Genomic DNA, 12629 nt, shown 5'->3' with positions numbered 1-12629 from the left:
CTGCAATGCCAAGAAAAAGTAATGTTATTAATGCTGCCTTTAAAGCAAAACAAAGCAAAACATAGAAAAGATTTCAGCTGGAGGTAGCTTAGGAATATTTAAGACCAGGTACAGTGGTTTGCACCTGTAATTCCTGTGCTTTGGGAGGCTGAGCTGAGAGGATTACTAGAGGCCAGGAGTTGGAGACCAGCCTGAGCAACATAGTGAGACCCTATCTCTACTAAAAATTAGCCAGGCATGGTGGTGTGCACCTGCAGTCCTGGCTAATCGGGAGTCTGAGGTGGGTGGATCACTTGAGCCCAGGGAGTTGAAGCTGCAGTGAGCCACAATCATGCCACTGCACTCCAGCTTGGGCAAGATAGCAAGACCCCGTTTCTAAAGAAGAAAAAGGAAAGAAAAGAAAATTTCAGATCACCTTAAGCTGCATTTCAGGAGGCATATTAGGGATCTCTTCTCCACCTACAGTTATAGAACAAAGATCTTTAGATTTCTGGGCCTCTGTAAGAGAAGAAAAATCATGTGTGACACTTAACTCTCAGATTTCAATAACAAATGTATAAGCTACTTTCATTCACTAACTTAAAACGTGTCAGTTATTTGTATAAATTATTAAGTCCATTGTTTAACAGCTCAGGGTATACTTAAGCTATAAGCAAATAGAATGAAATATCAAAATTCTGCAACATGTGAATTAATGCTTCTTTAGATAAATAGCATTATTTTGGCATGTATAGGATTCATGAAACTGTTTTCTTCAGTATATAATCAGAATTATAGCCATTATACTAAAAACAAAATTTCCGGTAATGCCTATAAAAGCACCACCACAGATATATGGAAGAGATCACACGAGTATTATAGAATTATTGACTTAAAAAAATTCTGGATCTAAGATTCTTTTCATAATTTATATGGATTTACTGGAGGGTGAGATGGAGAGTGGACCCAGCAATACCAAAGGAATGGTACCCAAACGGAAATAGCTGTAATATAGATTCTTAATCAGACCTTGAGGCTTTACAATGTAATATTTGGTTTAAGTCTTCATTAACCCGATTTTAGGTAAATTAGCGTATAGATCTGCTAAGAATTTTAACTATAAATAAAATGGCTTAGCTGTTATGGTCTCTAAAGTACAATATTTTTAAAAAGTTCTTAAATTTGAATATGACAGTTCCAAAATTAGACTACTTTTTAGACCTAACTGAAAACAAAATTGCACATTACCAACCTTGGCTATTTTTAATTTCTGCTTCATAATGTGCTTTTGACATATTAAGTCCTATATGAAGTGGCTTTAAGAAATTATTCGCAATATTTCCAAGTTCTGTCCATAATCCAGTCTGTTAAGAATGAAAGAATGAGTTATTTAGTTCAACAATGATTGATTGCCTACTATTAAACGTGATAAAAGCGCAAAAAACAAAAATAAATGAAACATGGCCCTTGCTTTTCACAATGGACTTCACTATTTAATAATTATTACTGTATCTAGTTATGTGAATACCAATTAAAAGAAAAATGTACTTGGGGCACTACGCTTATCACTGCACCATTTGGATAGCTCCTGGTTTTGAGATCTATTAACTTGTTAAGTTTTATTTATGAGAAAATTATTTGAGGATAAATTCACAGACGTCTCTTCCTCTAGAGCCATCCCCACAATGACTCTACCTTATTTATGCCTTCATCCCAAGTATGGCCTGTCAATTGATATCCACACCACGGATCTAGTTCTAGAGGATGCTTTCCCTTTCCTACTGATGGAAACTTTTCTAATACCCGGCTAATTTGAACTTCCGTGGTGACCAAAGTAGGTGAAGATTTTATCTGGTGAGGACAGCTTATTTTGTCATGTATCTTAGAGTTTATTCCAAGAGCATTTTCTCTTACAGTACTAAAGGAGAGGAGTCATGAAGTCTTTATTTTAAAAAATAGAGAAAAGAAAATCCATTGGTACTTCCAGTTTCCAAGTACTCTTTACAAAGGAAAATGTCTTAGGTAAAAAAGGGAAACGTAGGGACCCAATTTATTCTTAACTAGAATAATGAACTACTTGATAACCTATTTTGTAATGAGCTTATTTTGACCCAAGTAGTACATGTTACTTGCAGCATTCCAAATAAAATCTACACATGTCTATGCTGAATAATTGATAATATTAATGTCTCACACCTATCCTTTTCATTTCAGTCATCTTGTCTTATTTATCCTATACTAATAGGAAAAGTAGAATACTAGAGAGGATCTAAAACCCTCAAAAATATGCATACCTTTTCACTTAGCATCTACCAACTTATCTTGGGGAAATAAAGATGTATGTTATGATTCTACTGCAGATGTTTTTTTAAAATGCTTAAGTAGTGAAACATTAGAATTAAAATAACTCACAACAGGAGATTCATAGTAAATTATGACATATTAACATAATGGAAAAACTATACAGCCATTAAAATACTGTTTTTCAGTACATATTGGTGAATGGGAAAAAAGGTTATAAAACAGTGTGATTCTTTTAGTATGATCTCATTTTCTTTTTTAAAAAGAAAAAATGTACAGATGTATTAACCCAAAACCTAGAAGGGAATACAGTATATCAACAATGGTGTCATTTTGATTACTATTCTTTTTTTTTTGCTTCTTTATGTTGATTTTTTAAATAATGGATGTTTTAGTTGTATAATTTTTAAATTGTTAAGTGGAAAGTTTTCTTAACCTCTAATGGCAAATTTGGGTTATATGCAGCAGGAATTTCCTTAACCAGTGTAGCCACACAGTATAACAAGCATATTACTCTTATGTGCAATGACTGCTCTCATTTCTCCTATTTTTACCTCTCTCTATCCAGCCTTTTTCTTTTGCTGATACATGATATTTTACATATTTATGGGTACATGTATTTGTTACATGCATAAAATGTATAATAATGTCAGAGTATTTGGGGTATCCATCCTCTTGAGTATTCATCATTTCTATGGGTTGGTAACATTTCCTGTCCTCTCTTCTAGCTACATTGAAATATACAATATATTGTTGCTAATTATAGTCACTGTAATGTGCTATCAAGCAGTACAGCTTGTCTTTTATCTAACTCTTTTTGTACCCATTCACCAGTTGCTCTACATTTCCTCCTCCCATGCTCACACTCTGGTATCAATCATTCTATATTCTGTATCCACGAGATCAAGTTTGTTAGCTCACACATGTGAGAATATGTGATATTGTCTTTCTGGGCCTGGCATATTTCAATGTAATGACATGTAGGTCCATCCACGTTGCTGCAAATAACAGGCTTTTATTCCTTTTTATGTCCAGCTTTTTCTTCACCATTTATTCCCTGCCCCCCAACTTTTTTTTTTTTTTACTTTTTACTTTGCATTCACCTCTGGGTTTATAGGCAGAACCCACTGCAACTGATGGCTTTCAAGACTAGGTTACTGATGACTCTCTGTTACCCACTAAAGCACATTTGAACATAAAGAGTATAGCGAAAACACCTAGCTTTGACAAAAGGAAACATTTTATCATATTTATTTTTAAAAAATAAATACTAGATATGGCTGAAATCCCCTTTATTCAAGAGGTAGCCATTATCTAAAACTTGAATGTTTTGCATTCCTAATGTATCACTTAAACAATATAATTTTTCATGTTTAAAAGCACATAAATGGTATACTGTATATAACCTGCTTCAGCTTCCTTTTTCTTTGTCAATCTTATGTTTTTGAGAGTTATTTGTGTTGTGTTGTAGCTCTAATTTTATTTTAATTGGTGCATAAGCATTCCATTATATGGAATTTATCCTGTTCCTAAGTTTTTAGTATTTCAGAATAATGCAGCATTTACATTGCTGTATGTTTTCCCATTCACACGGGGTAAAAGTTTTTCTAGGATACTGTTTTTCAAATTATTTTTGCCATGACTCTCAGTAAAAACTAGGTTTTACATCACAACTCACACGTTTATTTATATAGTTGAAATAAAAGTTTTCCCTCAAATCCTTTCCATATAACACATTTAATCTTAATACTTTATATAACACATTTAATCTTAATACTTTAATGTAGAAAAATGGAGAATAAACAATTCAAAAGTAAACATCAGAAAGATTCTTATATAATCAGTGTGCTTGCCTGTTCATGAGGTAATTTCAGTCTAATTCACTATTGAGCCTAGTTCTTTTCTTTTTGTTTATTATTTTTCAAAGTCAGGTTTGTTGAGGTATTGTTTACATACAGTAAAATATAACCTTCTAGCTATACAATTCTGAGCTTTGACAAAGATATATAGTGATATAAAGTCATGTAACCACTGCTGCTGTAAAGATATTCCCATGACCCAGAAATTTCTTTGTGCCCCTTTGTAGTCAATTTCCTCCCACCTCCAGCAACCAGCAATCTGATTTTTGTTAAGGTAATTTTTGCCTTTTCCAGAATGCCATAAGTGGAATTAAAACTCTTTGTGGCAGAAATTGACAAAATTCTAAAATTTATACAGAAAAGGTAAAGGATTTAAAAATAGCCAATACAATTTTGAAAAAGAAGAACAAAGTTGGCAGACTCACATTACTTGAGGTCAAGACTTCCTATAAAGGAATAAAACAGAATAATTTCTTCCTATAAAGGAATCAAGACAGTGTGGTATTGGTAAAAGAATAGATACAGGTAAATGGAATAGAGTCCAAAAATAGACCCATACTTATAAAATGATTTTTGATAAAGTTGCCAAGATAATTCAGTCAATTAAGGATAACCTTTTCTACAAATAGTGTTGAGGTCAAAATAAAAGAAAAAAAAAAAATCTCTCAACCCATATCTCACATCATAAAAAGTTTACTTGAAATGGGGTCATTGACCTAAGTGTAAAACCTAAAACTATACAATTTCTACAAGAAATTACCTTTGTGATCTGGGTTAACAAAGATTTCTTAGAACCCATAAATAATGAATCATAAAAGAATAAAATTGATAAGTTGGACTCCATAAATATTAAAATTTCTGTTCTTTGAAATATACTATTAAAACACAAGCCACAGACTGGAATATTTGCAAAAATATAACCAAAGAATTTGTATCCATGAAAAACTTTCCTCTTGTGAAAGTTCTAAGTTGAAAATTTTTTTCTTTCATCCTTTCAGTTTTACTTTGTAATGGAAATTCTTTTAAATCTGATTCCCAAAACGTTTGTTTTTATTTTTATTTTTTAAGATGGTGTCTTGCTCTGTTGCCCAGGCTGGAGTGCAGAGGCATGATCTGAGCTCACTGCAGCCTCCACCTACTGGGTTCAAGCAATTCTCCTGCCTCAGCCTCCAGAGTAGCTGGGATTATAAGCGTCTGCCACCACGCCCAGCTAATTTTTTTGTAGTTTTAGAAGAGATGGGGTTTTGCCATGTTGGACTGGCTGGTCTCGAACTCCTAACCTCAGGTGATCTGCCCGCCTCAGCCTCCCAAAGTGCTGGGATTACAGTGATAAAGTTTTATAATCATTCATTGGTACAAATATACAATTAAGCTTCACTAATTCTCTTCAGCTAAAAATTTTAACCAAATTACTAAATCAGGACTTTAAAAAGCAAATGTATCTCTAACCAAACGTTTTCTTTTAATGTTTCAAATTTCTCAAATGGAAATAATCACATATTAATAAAGAGTACTGGCCCCATATTAATAAAGAGTACTGGCCCGGCACAGTAGCTCATGCCTGTAATCCCAGATGGGAGGATCACCTGAGTACAGGAGGTTGTTATTGCAATGTGCCGTGATTGCGCCACTGCACTCCAGCCTGGGCTATAGAGTAAGACCCCAACTCAAAAGGAAAAAAAAATTAATATAAATTTAAATAGTCACATGTGTCTACTATCTACTGTATTGGACAGTGCAAATCTAGATCTTTGAATGTTAAAACCTTAGCTGTTTTCAATGGCAATAGCCCATAATCATAAAACTTCAGGTAATAAAAACACATGCCAAAAGTAGCCTAAAGAAATTTTTTACATATTCTGTTCAGCGTAATTCCACAAATTTTTCAGGTGATAAACTGTAATATTTTTAGAAGCATGTAGGAGTGAAGAAGCTGTGAGAATAAGAATATTTTTTCTCTCAAGTTAAGGTTACCAGATCGTTTTTAAAGAAATAATAAATACTACAAAGAAAATCACATTTTAAGATTTCTTAAAATCTTTCAATGTCTAGAAAAGAGTTTTAAAATAGTTATAAAAATTTGAAATGTTCACAAATACCTGCTTTTAATTTCATACCCAAGGAGGCTCACTGATTTCCAGTTCTAAGGCTTAAAACTATACATTTCAAAATTCACTGTAGCGTATCTCTCTCACAAAAGGAAGACTAGGCAGTTCTACACTACAATGAAATTTATTGCCAGAACAGTCAGGAACCCTGCAAAGAATACAGTCAATGATGGTAATGAAGAAATAAAAAGCCATGAACAAGACCCAGGTTTCCCCTTTCTTCTAATTCATATAGAAGTCATCCGGCTCTGCAAATATTTCATGGATATGTTTTATCTTAGAGAAAGAAACAACTTACGCAATATGCCCCTGTACCAAACCTGCACCCCTGAATCTTAAATAGAAATGGAAATTGAAAAAAAAACTTAAGCTCTAGATTCCTCCTCTCTCTGGGCAGGGCATCTCTGAAAGAAAGGCAGCAGCTCCAGTCAGGGACTTACAGATAAAACTTCCATCTCCCTGGGACAGAGCACCTTGGGGAAAGGGTGGCTGTGGGTGCAGCTTCAGCAGACAAACAGTTCTGCCTGCCAGCTCTGAAGAGAGCAGTAGATCTCTCAGCACAGCGCTTGAGCTCTGCTAAGGGACAGACTGCCTCCTCAAATGGGTCCCTGACCCCTCGTGCTTCCTGATGGGGAGACACCTCCCAGCAGGGGTCAACAGCCACCTCATACAGGAGAGCTCCGGCTGGCATCTGGCGGGTGCCCCTCTGGGACGAAGCTTCCAGAGGAAGGACCAGGCAGCAATCTTTGCTGTTCTGCGGCCTCCACTGGTGATACCCAGGCAAACAGGGTCTGGAGTGGACCCCCAGCAAACTGCAGCAGACCTGCAGAAGAGGGGCCTGACTGTTAGAAGGAAAACTAACAAACACAAAGCAATAGCATTAACGTCAACAAAAAGGATGACCCAAGCAAAAACTCCACCCGAAGGTCACCAACAGCAAAGACCAAAGGTAGAAATCCACGAAGACGAGGAAAAAGCAGCAGAAAAGGGCTGAAAATTCCAAGCACCCGAACACCTCTTCTCCAAAGGATCACAACTCCTTGCCAGCAAGGGAACAAAACTGGACAGAGAATGAGTTTGATGAACTGACAGAAGTAGGCTTCAGAAGTTGAGTAATAACAAACTCCTCCAAGCTAAAGGAGCATGTTCTAACCCAATGCAAGGAGCTAAGAACCTTGATAAAAGGTTAGAGTAATTGCCAACTAGAATAAGCAGTTTAGAGAAGAACATAAATGACCTGATGGAGCTGAAAAACACAGCACGAGAACTTCGTGAAGCATACGCAAGTATCAATAGCTGAATCGATCAAGTGGAAGAAAGGATATCAGAGATTGAAGATCAACTTAATGAAATAAAGTGTGAAGACAAGATTAGAGAAAAAAAGAATGAAAAGGAATGAACAAAGCTTCCAAGAAATATGGGACTATGTGAAAAGACCAAACCTATGTTTGACTGGTGTACCTGAAAGTGATGGGGACAATGGAACCAAGGTGGAAAACACACTTCAGGGTATTATCCAGGAGAATTTCCCAATCTAGCAGGACAGGCCAACAGTCAAATTCAGAAAATACAGAGAACACCACAAAGATACTCCTCAGGAAGAGCAACCCCAAGACACATAATCATCAGATTCACCAAGGTTGAAATGAAGGAAAAAATGTTAAGTGCAGCCAGAGAGAAAGGCTGGGTTACCCACAACGGGAAGCCCATCAGACTAACAGCAGATCTCTCTGCAGAAACCCTAGAAGCCAGAAGACAGTGGGGGCCAATATCTTTAAAAAAAGAATTTTCAACCCAGAATTTCATATCCAGCCAGATTAAGCTTCATAAGTGAAGGAGAAATAAAATCCTTTACAGACAAGGAAATACTGAGAGATTTTTGTCACCACCAGGCCTGCCTTACAAGAGCTCCTGAAGGAAGCACTAAATATGGAAAGGAAAAACCAGTACCAGCTACTGCAAGAACAAACCAAAATGTAAAGACCATTGACACTATGAAGAAACTGCATAACTAATTGGCAAAATAACCAGCTAGCATAATGACAGGATCAAATTCACAGATAACGATATTAACTTTAAATGTAAATGGGCTAAATGCCCCAATTAAAAAGCACAGACTGGCAAATTGAATAAAGAGTCAAGACCCACCAGTGTGCTGTATTCAGGAGACCCATCTCATGTGAAAAGACACACATAGGCTCAAAATAAAGGGATGAAGGATTATTTACCAAGCAAACGGAAAGAAAAAAAAAAACAGAGGTTGCAATCCTAGTCTCTGATAAAACAGACTTTAAACCATCAAAGATCAAAAAAGACAAAGAAGGGCATTACATAATGGTAAAGGGATCAATGCAACAAGAAGAGCTAACTATCTTAAATATATATAAACCCAATACAGAAACACCCCGATTCATAAAGCAAGCTCTTAGAGACCTACAGAGACTTAGACTCCCACACAATAACAGTGGGAGACTTTAACACTCCACTGTCAATATCAGACAGATCAACAAGACAGAAAATTAACAAGGATATTCAGGATTTCAACTCAGCTCTGGACCAAGCAGACCTAACAGACATCTACAGAACTCTCCACCCCAAATCAACAGAAGATACATTCTTCTCAGCACCACACAGCACTTATTCTAAAATTGACCACATAATCGGAAGTAAAACACTCCCTCCTCAGCAAATGCAAAAGAACAGAAATTGTAACAAACTGTCTCTTAGACCACAGTGCAATCAAAGTAGAACTCAGGATTAAGAAATTCACTCAAAACCACAGAACTACATGGAAACTGAACAACCTGCTCCTGAATGACTACTGGGTAAATAACGAAATTAAGGCAGAAATTAATAAGTTCTTTGCAACCAATGGGAACAAAGACACAACATACCAGAATCTCTTGGACACAGCTAAAGCAGTGTTTAGAGGGAAATTTTTAGCACTAAATGCCCAAAGGAGAAAGCGGGAAAGATCTAAAATCGACGACCTAACATCACAATTTAAAGAAATAGGCAAAAGCAAACAAATTCAAAAGCTAGCAGAAGACAAGAAACAACTAAGATCAGAGCAGAACTGAAGGAGATAGAGACGCAAAAAACCCTTCAAAAAAATCAGTGAATCCAGAAGCTGCTTTTTTGAAAAGACTAACAAAACAGACCACTAGCCAGACTAATAAAGAGAGAAGAATCAAATAGACACAATAAAAATTGATAAAGGGTATATCACCACTGATCCCACAGAAATACAAACTACCATCAGAGAATACTATAAACACCTCTATGCAAATTAACTAGAAAATCTAGAAAAAATGGATAAATTCCTGGACATACACACCCTCCCAAGACTAAACCAGGAAGAAGTCGAATCCCTGAATAGACCAATAATAAGTTCTGAAATTGAGGCAGTAATTAATAGCCTACAGTAAAAAAAAAAGCCCAGGACCAGACAGATTCACAGCCGCATTCTACCAGAGGTACAAAGAGGAGGTGGTACCATTCCTTCTGAAACTTTTCCAAACAATAGAAAAAGAGGGACTCCTCCCTAACTCATTTTATGAGGCCAGCATCATCCTGATACCAAAACCTGGCAGAGACACAACAAAAAAAAGAAAATTTCAGGCCAATATCCCTGATGAACATCAACGCAAAAATCCTCAATAAAATACTGGCAAACCAAATATAGCAGCACATCAAAAAGCTTATCCACCATGATCAAGTTGGCTTCATCCCTGTGATTCAAGGCTGGTTCAACATACGCAAATTAATAAACGTAATCCATTCCATAAACAGAACCAATGACAAAAACCACATGATTATCTCAACAGATGCAGAAAAGGCCTTGGATAAAATTCAACAGCCCTTCATGCTAAAAACTCTCAATAAACTAGGTATTGATGGAACGTATCTCAAAATAATAAGAGCTATTTATGACAAACCCACAGCCAATATCATACTGAATGGGCAAAAACTGGAAGCATTCCCTTTGAAAACTGGCAAAAGACAGGGATGCCCTCTCTCACCACTCCTATTCAACATAGTATTGGAAGTTCTGCTCAGGGCAATCAGGCAAGAGAAAGAAATAAAGCGTATTCAAATAGGAAGAAAGGAGGTCAAATTGTCTCTGTTTGCAGATAACGTGATTGTATATTTAGAAAACCCCATCATCCCAGTGCAAAATCTCAAGCTGATAAGCAACTTTGGCAAAGTCTCAGGATACAAAATCAATGTGCAAAAATCACAAGCATTCCTATACACCAATAATAGACAAACAGAGAGCCAAATCATGAGTGAATTCCCATTCACAATTGCTACAAAGAGAATAAAATACCTAAGAATCCAACTTGCAAGGGATGTGAAAGACCTCTTCAAGGAGAACTACAAACCACCACTCAAAGAAATAAGAGAGGACACAAATGGAAAAACATTCCATGCTCATCGGTAGGAAGAATCAATATTGTGAAAATGGCCATACCGCCCAAAGTAATTTATAGATTCAATGCTATCCCCATCAAGCTACCACTGACTTTCTTCACAAAATTAGAAAAAAACTACTTTAAATTTCATATAGAACCAAAAAGAGTCCGGATAGCCAAGACAACCTAAGCAAAAAGAACAAAGCTGGAGGCATCACGCTACCTGACTTCAAACTATACTACAGGGCTAAAGTAACCAAGACAGCATGGTACTGGTACCAAAACAGATATATAAATCAATGGAACAGAACAGAGGCCTCAGAAATAACGCCACACATCTACAACCATCTGATCTTTGACAAACCTGACAAAAACAAGAAATGGGGAAAGGATTCCCTATTTAATAAATGGTGCTGGGAAAACTAGCTAGCCATATGCAGAAAACTGAAATTGGACTCCTTCCTTACCCCCTATACAAAAATTAACTTGACATGGATTAAAGACTTAAACATAAAACCTAAAACCATAAAAACTCAAAACCATAAAAACCCTAGAAGAAAACCCAGGCAATACCATTCAGGACATAGACATGGGCAAAGACTTCATGACTAAAACACCAAAAGAAATGGCAACAAAAGCCAAAATGGACAAATGGGATCTAATTAAACTAAAGAGCTTCTGCACAACAAAAGAAACTATCATCACAGTAAACAAGCAACCTACAGAATAGGAGAAAATTTTTGCAATCTATCCATCTGACAAAGGGCTAATATCCAGAATCTACAAGGAACTTAAATTTATAAGAAAAAAAAACATCAAAAAGTGGGCAAAGGATATGAACAGACACTTCTCAAAAGAAGATATTTATGCGGCCAACAAACATGAAAAAAAGCTCATCATCACTGGTCATTAGAGAAATGCAAATCAAAACCACAATGAGATACCATCTCATGCCAGTTAGAATGGCGATCATTAAAAAGTCAGGAAACAACAGATGCTGGAGAGGATGTGGAGAAATAGGAATGCTTTTACACTGTTGGTGGGAGTCTAAATTAGTTCAACCATTGTGGAAGACAGTGTGGCGATTCCTCAAGGATCTAGAACCAGAAATACCATTTGACCCAGCAATCCCATTACTGGGTATATACCCAAAAGATTATAAATCATTCTACTATAAAGACACATGCGCATGTATGTTTACTGCAGCACTATTCACAATAGCAAAGACTTGGAACCAACCCAAATGCCCATCAATGATAGACTGGATTAAGAAAATGTGGCACATATATATCATGGAATACTGTGCAGCCATAAAAAAGGATGAGTTCATGTCCTTTGCAGGGACACGGATGAAGCTGGAAACCATCATTCTCAGCAAACTAACACAGGAACAGAAAATCAAACACCACATGTTCTCACTCATAAGTAGGAGTTGAACAATTTGAACACATGGACACAGGATGGGGAACATCACACACCAGGGCCTGTCAGGGTTCGGGGGCTAGGGGAGGGGTTATTAGGAGAAATACCTAATATAGATGATGAGTTCATGGGTATAGCAAACCACCATGGCACGTGTATACCTATGTAACAAACCTGCACGTTCTGCACATGTATCCCAGAACTTAAAAGTATTGAAAAAAAAAAAAATTAAATGAGCACCCAAAATATGGATTATATAGAATTTTGTGTATGTGTATTTATTATACAAGATACAGTTTTTTCCTAAATGAAAAGCACACTCACACAGACTAAGCAATTCAATTTTAAAATTCCTGATATTTACCTGTGGCCTTTGCCATCTCATTGTTTCCCTTGTCCCAGCTTTCATTCTACATATTATAATTACAAACTTTTTAGAAAAAAAGATGAGTAAACAGATGGATGGGAAAGGATATGAGTACACAGGACAGAAGGTAAGGGATAACATGATTATTGGATATGTATTAGAATAAATTATTGTAATT

The 12629-nt window shown here is 36.2% G+C and overlaps 1 protein-coding gene across 7 annotated transcripts in view; it reads right to left on the bottom strand.

Annotated features, from left to right (window-relative positions):
* Nucleotides 1-12629, bottom strand: part of GLMN (glomulin, FKBP associated protein) — a 53332-nt gene that overhangs the window by 850 nt on the left and 39853 nt on the right. For 6 of the 7 annotated variants that reach the window (XM_004026128.4, XM_063697023.1, XM_063697031.1 and 3 more), the window contains 2 exons: nucleotides 1232-1343; nucleotides 416-498 (listed from right to left, as the gene is read on the bottom strand). In XM_004026128.4, coding sequence (XP_004026177.3) covers nucleotides 416-498; nucleotides 1232-1343 — 195 coding nt within the window. Of the gene's footprint in view, nucleotides 1-415; nucleotides 499-1231; nucleotides 1344-4564; nucleotides 4617-12629 lie in introns of those variants that run through there. The other variant, XM_063697037.1, reaches the window with a different exon arrangement.

This window comes from Gorilla gorilla, chromosome 1 (genome assembly GCF_029281585.2).
Source record: "Gorilla gorilla gorilla isolate KB3781 chromosome 1, NHGRI_mGorGor1-v2.1_pri, whole genome shotgun sequence".
NCBI lineage: Eukaryota > Metazoa > Chordata > Mammalia > Primates > Hominidae > Gorilla > Gorilla gorilla.
Note: the sequence above shows the minus strand (reverse complement) of the source record. Positions and strands in the feature narration are given on the sequence as shown.